Raw genomic sequence first — 8,853 nt, 5'->3', positions numbered from 1 at the left:
TTCCTGCTCATTGCAGGGGTCTTAAAACTAGATGATTGCTAAGGTCCTGTCCAACCCAACCCATTCTGTGACTCCATAAAAATTTAATGCGTCTGAGATGCAAATATTTTGCAAGGGAAGAAAATTATCCTGACCATTTTTGCATGGGCTTCTTTTCTTCCTAAGGTATCATAGTCACCTAGTTTCATTTTGAAGCACTTACTTATATCAGAAAACTGTTCAAGGTTAAGGTCATAAAATATGTAGGGATTTTAAAGAAGGCGGTATTAGACCTGAGCTGACCATGTTTTGTTGTTGTGGTGGTTCTCATGCTCTGCTAATAGCGTGCACGGTGAAGTAGTGTTTTAATAATCAGCAAGATCTGATCCTCTTGGCTAGTGCCTAACTGGCAATTTGAGGTGGGCATCAGCCAGGAACTAGTTAATGATCATCAATGAGCATGAGAGGTCTTATCTGCTTAAAATGTCACGGGATGGTATGACAGGAGAAATACAAGGCTTTTTATTTCTGCGTACTAAGCGTTCAAGCCTAATTCATAAGCAGTATTTGTTTTGTGTTTTCCTCTTCCCCCCTTACAGAAGGGCTCCTCGCTAGTTGCTCCAGTCCACATTGTCAGTGAAGAGTCAGGTGACAAGACTAACTTGGGCTTTATTCATGCCTTTGTGGCTGCTATTTCGGTCATCATCGTGTCGGAACTGGGGGACAAGACCTTCTTCATCGCGGCCATCATGGCCATGCGCTACAATCGCCTGACTGTACTGGCTGGTGCTATGCTTGCCCTGGGACTGATGACGTGTTTATCAGGTTAGCACTCTGCTTTACTCCGTTTTGGTTTATCTCATAAGAAGTGATGGTATGTATTTATCAAAAAAAATTAATTGGAGTGCAGGTAGTAAGTATATGCAGTTTTCAGTTTTGAGGAGAGTGTGAAGCTTTTCCTGTGGAGCATGGAATCTCAGCTCGAGTATTTAGGCTCTTTTCTCAAATGAAGTCTTTGACAGTACAGGGACTGACAAAGCCTCTAGGCTTCGACTGCAGTTTAAGGAAGAGGAATGAGATGGATAGCCTAAGCACTTCCTTTGATTTTTGGACTGGTTTACTTTCTTTTTCCCACTCCTATAAAATTAGTGTGCCTAAAGGGAATGTGGGAGTGGCTTCTGTCTTTCTTCCTAAGGCAAAAGATTCTTTGTATGATGACACATTTTCCTCATCTGACTTGTATTCCTGCACACATAAGTGTTTGGATTTGTGCTGGGAACTGGGTAAGTGGAAGATGGAGGGGAGGGAATGGGAAGTAAGGTATCAGGTGGCACTTGAGGAACCTGTAGATGTGATTGTAAAATGGAGCAGCCTTCAGGTACCTCAGAGGCAGCACAGAGTTTGTCTGTGTGCTCATTTCTAGCCATACCCATTTCAGAAATACTTGAAATAGTGGTGGTTGGTTTGTACATGCTGGAGACAGCCAGTTCACTGGTGCAGGCTGCTTGGCAAGTGTTTCTGTGAATGGTTTTTGGGTGCGTAGCTGTTGCTGTGTACATTGCTGCAATTATTGCAGTTGTAGTTAGAGCAGTTTCCACTTTCATTCTGTGTCATTTCTTCTGCCCATTATGGCTCTCTTTTCCTATACAAAATTTTTCTTCAAATCTTTCTTAATGCTTTTTCATAAAAAGCTTTTCTGCTTTTATCCCTTAGTTTTTCAAAGTGTGCTTGACAAAATAAACTGTCTTACAGTTCTGATTATTTCACTGTGTCTATGCTTATATATGTAAGAAATGCTAAGAAAAGGATAGCTCTTTTGTCTAGCTTTCTTGCATTGTTTTACTGCAGTATTTTCAGTGTTTTTAAAGGAGTTTATTTAGCTTTGCAAATAGTACTGCTATTTGTTTATGTATGTGCTGTGTTTATGAGTAATAAGGCTGATTAATTCTGGTCTCATTCTTACTTCTGGTAGTGGCAGTGCAGAATTATTTCTAGATCATGTAGTAACTTCTGAGTGCATTTTTCAACTAAAGATGTGCATAAAAAAGCACACGTGGTAATATGATTCCTTTTAGCTAATTGCACATAGAATAAAGTAGCAGAAACACTTGTGAGTGCATGGTCCAAGCAACCTTGAATGTAAGGTGTAGACTTTTTATTTCTTCCCATTTATATGGGCCTTTTTCTGTCAAAAAAATGTTAAACAGCCTTACATTGTGAAAACAAAGTACTTTGTCCTGGATACATATTTGTTATTTAAGAACTAGTTTTGGCTTAGTTACCTCTAAAAGACACTGTGAAGGTTGCTTTTCAGTCTGTAAGTGGGATCTGCCTTTGAAATAAAGTTCAAAGTTAGTCACACTGTGTGTATGTGGGGAATATGGGGGACAAGGGAGTAGTAATGTGCACTTGGCAAAGCAAGACAGACATGGATTCACCCAGCTGGATGATTTATAGATATGCCTGGTAGATTTACCTCATTGAAAATCTTATTCTAACTTTATGTGATAAATGAAATGATTGGAAAGAGATGCTATCCAGCATGTAAGTGGAATTAACTGGGATACACTATGACTAACCTAACACGATTACAGATGGTAGTTTCACGGCGTGCATGGAGAAAGGCGGGACTTGCACAGACCTTGATGGACAGATAATGTTGTTTGGACTGGCTCTCAGGAGCAGCAGCACCTCAACATTGGCCGGAGTGCATTGTCTGTGTCATTGTGGACTTCAGTCTCTGGCATGACCAGTAATGGTTGGAGATTCTAGCATGTTATTTTCCAAAAACTTATAAAATTATACAAAAGTAAGAAAAGATGAAATATTTATTTTTCAATGGATATTTGGATTGCAGACTTTCCTAGCAAGCAGTTCTTAGATGTGGGAAAAACAATTATGATCTTCATGGTTATTTTTTTAAGTGACACATGTGTTTTCTTTTCAGTTTTGTTTGGCTATGCCACCACGGTTATTCCTCGTGTGTACACATACTATGTGTCAACAGCACTGTTCGCAATCTTTGGCATCCGAATGCTTCGGGAAGGCTTGAAAATGAGTCCAGATGAGGGTCAGGAAGAGCTGGAGGAAGTTCAAGCAGAAATTAAAAAAAAAGATGAGGAAGTAAGTCGTAAAATTGCTGTTAGTTACAGTTGGTGGAAGAATTATAGATGTGAAGCTGCAGAGCAGCACTGTCATATTTGCGGTGTTCAGCTGTGTGACTGATAAACTGACGCAGAAAATGTGTGGTAGATGAGATGGAAGTGGCCCCTGGAGGCTCTTTCAGCAGGTGCTTCCAGTCCTGTGGCAAGCCTGGCTTCTTAGGAGAGAAGGGATCTTCTGCTTTGCATGGGTGTTTTTGATGTGTTTTTAATGCATTACTAGCAGAGAGGACACCAACAGTTTATTCTCGGCACTACTTTTATTTCTTTTTGTGGTCAGAGATTTTATTTGTAAGCAGTACAAGATGGACAATAATCAGAGACTAGAGCTGATTATAACTATATGTATGTGTGTATATTTCCACATACATACATGTGTGCATATACTTAGTTATTTTTTTTAATGATAACTGTATAATTATGTTGATAATGCAGCAGGCAGTGGGTTAATAACATTCTAGAAACTAAATGTCTAGCTTTATTAAGTGTTTCATTTGGGTTGTTTAGATAACATTTTTAATTTTATGGTTATTTCTTGTTTTGTTTTTTTTTTCCCTTGACCTCCACAGCTTCAGAGAACTAAACTGTTAAATGGACCAGGAGATGTGGAATCTGGGCCAGGCACCACTATACCTCAGAAGAAGTGGCTACACTTTATTTCGCCAATCTTTGTTCAAGCTTTCACTTTAACATTTTTAGCAGAATGGGGCGATCGTTCCCAATTAACAACCATAGTCTTGGCTGCCAGAGAGGTGAGTGTTCAGAATCCCTGCTGTTCTTTTGCTTTCTTCGGGTTGCCCATTGAGAGGTAAGAGACAAAATGCTCTTGCAGGAGGTATCAGATTCACACCTGCTGCCTTGATGTGCCTTATGTAGTTTGTGTCAAGACCTGACAGTAAATGCACTGCAGCTCTGTGTAGTATTAAAACTACTGTTACACGGTTGGGACTGCACTGGCATTTCTGGAGACATCTGCTTTATATTATGAAGCTGCATTCAATTGGGTTATGTTACAGTGTTGAGAGATGTTACAGAAGAGATGTTTTTTTCTCTTTGTGGTCATTCAGTTTTAACTGGGTAACTTTAAAAGATACTTCCATTCCATCAAGCTTTAAATTGTTAGATACCTCCTCAGATACCTCTTGTTAAAACATGAGTTAATACAGTGCTGTGTATAGAAGGGCAATAAACCCTAAACTGCTGGGCACTAAGTAATGCTGTAAATTAAATTATATTCATTGTGGTGATTAGAGTGTATATAACTGTATTATACTTGAAGATGAAGGCTTGTAGTCAAGCTTTTAATAAACATAAGTAGCTTGCCTGTGCTCTTCCATGCATTGAGATAATTTACATTTTTTTCCCTAGGACTCATGCTCCTTTTAGGTGCACTTTCAGAACTTCCCTAGGGATAAATCAGGGCTGTGTAATGAAGGAGGCTGTAACCTGCAGGAACCTCTTGTCTCTGTTACAGTGTAGGGAAGATGTTTAGAGCTAACAGCAGGAGAGGATGATCTCATTGTTCTTGGGTAAAAATGAAGCACTACAGCCTCTGTCCAATTTGCTAGGCAAGTTGCTTAAGCCCATCTTTTACAGGGGATTGTTGACTTCTAAGTTGCATTTCCTAAGTGTCCCCTTAGGAAGTGTCTGTCAAAATCTTTAGTCTGGTTTGTGTAGTGCTGAGCATTGTAGTTAAAATCTGTGGGCTGTACTTGTAGAATATGAAATGTTTGTAAGAGTGCTACCAAACAAAAAATGAATTGAAGGTAACTTAACACTGCCTTTCAAAATCAGTGAATATTTATGATGGATGGAGTGGAGGGATGAGATCCACCTTCTGCTAAGAGAGGGCTGTATAGGTAATTGCTGGCTGTAGGGATACCCAGGGATTCTGGATATCTGGTCCTGATATATTCCTGATATATTCTGGGTCCTGTTTCTGGGGGCCTGTTTGTTCTGCTGGCCCAGCCCTGCTTCTTCCTGCACTTCTTGCTTTCCAACCTGCCAACTGCTTGGTGCTCACCACCTTCTCTCACTGTCTTGGGGTGTTGGTTCTTTGTGTTGTCTTCAAACCACAGAATTTAAGACAGTTTTGCTGTTTGCCTCTGATATTTCATGCATTCCTCAGGTGATAGCAGCAGCTTTTTTTTTCCTGTTGGAACTAAAAGTGTCACACAGAGATGAGCAAGAGACATACACTGTCCTTAACTCTGTAATTTCTAAGGAGACCTGAGAAACCTCTTTGTGTAGTACAGTTGTTCACACATTGAGGAGCTGCATGTTATTCAGTGATGTGAAAAGCTGTTGTTGACAGTAGATTATAAAATAATTTATTATCCTCTGGGCTTCAGGTCTTTCATGCTTTCCTTTTTGGATGACAGAGCAGGGCAGAGAGTGGAGCACAAGTGGGTGAAGCAGGGCAAAGAACTTGGAATGTTGTAGCTGCTGAAAGCTTTCGTTTGCAGTTCAAGGACTTCCTTCTCTCTTTATAGATAGGTTGGTGTTCTTCCAGCTGATGTATATTGTGTTTCTCAGCAGCTGTCACCTTCCCTCTAGAGGTTGCTTATTGGTTTACCTACAGCAGAGCAATTTCTGGATCTATAATTAAAAACTTAAAGATGTTGCTTGGCTGAAAAATGTTGTGTGCTCCTATCTTAGGCTGGATTTAAGTCTGTCTCACCAGCTGATGTTCACTATCACTAGTCTCTGAGACAGTGCTGGACAGCAGAGCAGAGGAATCACCAGACAGTAGATGCTTGGCAGTCTGCAACCAGAGAATCAGCACTGCTCTGAGGTTGTTGTAGGACTAGTGGGTTTTCAACAGTGCTGATTTATTCTTTTGTGCTTTTTTTTTCCCCACTTAGGACCCCTATGGTGTGGCAGTAGGAGGAACAGTGGGACATTGCCTATGCACTGGTTTAGCAGTTATTGGAGGGAGAATGATAGCACAAAAAATTTCTGTTAGGACTGGTAAGTGAAAACTAACTCCAACCAAAAAAAATTAATGCTGGTAATGTTTGTGCTGTTCATGCTTGGGAACAGTGCTTCTCAAAACTTCTGGAAAACCCCCAAAAACTGGTGGTTTGTTTTGGATTATTTGGAGATTTTTTTCTGAGTCTGTCTTACATCCCACCTCATTTTGCTTCACTATTAGCTACTCCTTTTGGGAGACCAGAGGAAGGAAATACACTATTTTAAATGGACAGTAGTTATTGTTTGACAGTGGATAATAGAAATTCTGTTGCAGTTCTGCATCTAGACCATCAGGTCAGCAAGAGAAATGCATTCTAATGACTTACACCAGCCATTTAAAAGCCACAAAAGCTACTCTGTGTGGCATAAATGTTTTCTTTATCGTACTTGCTAACTGCAACAGGCAGGACCAGTAAGGCTGGGTTGTTTGTTTTTCCTTAGCTTAGGTTGTAGCTTGCTTCCACTGTCAGTTCTATGATGTGGTGAGATTTCTTGCTCCCAAGAATAATCCTGTGAAGCTGTTTCCTATATATGTTCATTCAGAATATTTGTTCTGTAGTTGCAGAGGTGGTAAAAAAACAACTTCACTGCTAAAAGTGAAACATGCACTCTGTTGTGTTTGTTTGCCAAGGAAATTGGTGACAAAATGCTAATCTAACAATGGTTTTGTATGCTCTAAGCACAGCGTGGATCTTGAGCCACAGGAGTAGCCTTTGACTAAAACAAAGATCCTTCTAGCATGTTACTTTGTTTAAAGATTCAGGGAACATATACAGTGGTGCTTTCCCAGAATTCTGTCCCACCCTTTAGCACGTCGTGGCCATTGCAAGCAGTTAACGTTTTTGATACCTTTTCTTTCAGTACAGTTGCCTAAAATGTGCAAAAAATGCTAATTATATGTCAGTCCTATTTAATGGCTTGCTCTGGCATGAGAATATTTTATCCTATTTTCTGCCATACAGCCAAATACTCAACAGCAGGTGTTAACCTAGTTTTATAGTGGCTCAAGTAATGAGTAAAACAAAGCTTCCTTCTGTGGGCCAGAATATATTCTTGGAGATGCAGTTAGACGGTGGGTTGGCATATGGGCATCTCAATACTGATCTAGAAACAACATCCACTGCTTGTAGCATGAATTTTTAAGTAAGGTTATTTGAGAATCAGACATTAAAAAGAAGTCTGTAATATGTCATGGAAGAGAATTACTTTTTGATAACTAATTTCTTATTTTGTGTTTTCTTTTCAGTGACAATCATAGGAGGCATTGTCTTCTTAGCATTTGCATTTTCTGCACTATTTATAAGTCCAGACTCTGGTTTTTAAAATTTTTCATTGCTGTAAAGGAACAAGGATTGGAAGCATCAAGCAGCTATCCTTGTGCATTTTTGTATATAATGTACAGAATTCTAGTTAAACAAGTGCTGAAGATGAGACACTGAACTTTTTATAGCGGATGATTCATGGGACTGATGCATTTATGGATGCAGTGGAGATCTGCTTATTGTCTGGGTTTTTTGTGCTGTGGTGCCTGCTCCCACGGTGGGATTTGAGTGGTTTTCTCACTTGCTGGACCTGGCTCAGCTGAGTTCAAGGATCTGCTCTCCAAAGTACTGAGAATTCCTCTTCCTCCAACACACAGAACCACCTTTCATGTTTTTTCAAGAGCTCATTCTTCAGGACTCTTGAGGCAGACTGTGTTAAGGAGAAAACTGCTGGCTCCCACCTCCAAAGATGGTGGTTCCATGGTGCACCTGAGGCTGGATAATCTAAGCAACAAGAAACTGGGAGCAGTTCCTATGCCATCCAGTGGCTGAGCCAACCAAGAGAATGTCATAAACTTAATTTAGAGGGAAAACTTCTTAATCAGGGATTTTTATCAGGAAATTGATGTGGGGTGATTAACAACCTACTGTGTTCAATATGCAATCTGGCTGGAGCTAGTATTATTCGAATTTTTTTTATTTTTTTTTTATTAAATATTAATGTATACAGAAAGTAATGAAGTGGTCCAACTTAACCATGTTCTGTTCCTTGGATTGAGCACTAATGGAATTCTTAGGTTTAGATATATTCCTGATTTTTCTTTTTAGGAATAGAAATGTAATCTGGAAGAGTATTAATAAAACATAGTGTCTCCATTTGTGTTACATTCAGTTTGTTTTTGATGGCTGCCATAATTCCTGCCACAGTGGTTTACCTAGAGATTAGATACTTTAGGTGAAGAAAGATTACTAAATCTATTTTGGTTGCTGGTAAGTGCCAGTGTTATAAAGCCTTTGAAAATGTTGAGCACTGAAGATACATGGGTTGCAGAAATACATGCTTATCTCTGCTCTCCAAGGGTGATTTGGATTCTGAGCCTGTATAACCCACTAAGATCTACCTTGTAGCAGTCTTGGAAGATGGAAGACATGGTATCTAATATTACGAATCTGCCTTTTTTCAAAGCTTAAGTACTGTGGGGAGTTACAGATTTGACCATTCCTTTTGTACATCAGAAACAGAGCAGCCCTTAATCCTTCTCTTAGGTTTCTCTTTCCAGAAAACCCCTTAATGCTGTATTTCTCAAACTCTTCAGACCCCAGCAGTGCAATGCCCGGCACACACAGCGGTATGAAAACAGGCTGCCATTTCAGGCTCCAGGTCTGCATGTTCATGTCTTGGCCCAAAGGAACTGTATGGTCTGGGGTTTTTTGGGGTTGTTTTATGGGGGTTTGTTTGTTTGGGGTTTTTTTTGGTT

General features: G+C 39.8%; 1 protein-coding gene across 1 annotated transcript; it reads left to right on the top strand.

The window, feature by feature from the left end:
• The first annotated feature begins 559 nt into the window (after positions 1-559).
• TMEM165 (transmembrane protein 165) lies at positions 560-8,260 on the top strand. The gene is made up of 5 exons (XM_033513882.1): positions 560-804; positions 2,927-3,102; positions 3,710-3,892; positions 6,005-6,110; positions 7,360-8,260. Exons 1-5 carry the CDS (start codon positions 729-731, stop codon positions 7,434-7,436), a joined length of 618 nt encoding a protein of 205 aa, XP_033369773.1. The 5' UTR covers positions 560-728; the 3' UTR covers positions 7,437-8,260.
• Positions 8,261-8,853: the final 593 nt, after the last annotated feature.

Source organism: Parus major, chromosome 4 (assembly GCF_001522545.3).
Source record: "Parus major isolate Abel chromosome 4, Parus_major1.1, whole genome shotgun sequence".
NCBI lineage: Eukaryota > Metazoa > Chordata > Aves > Passeriformes > Paridae > Parus > Parus major.
The sequence above is the reverse complement of the archived record's forward strand: the minus strand, read 5'-3'. Positions and strand labels throughout refer to the sequence as shown.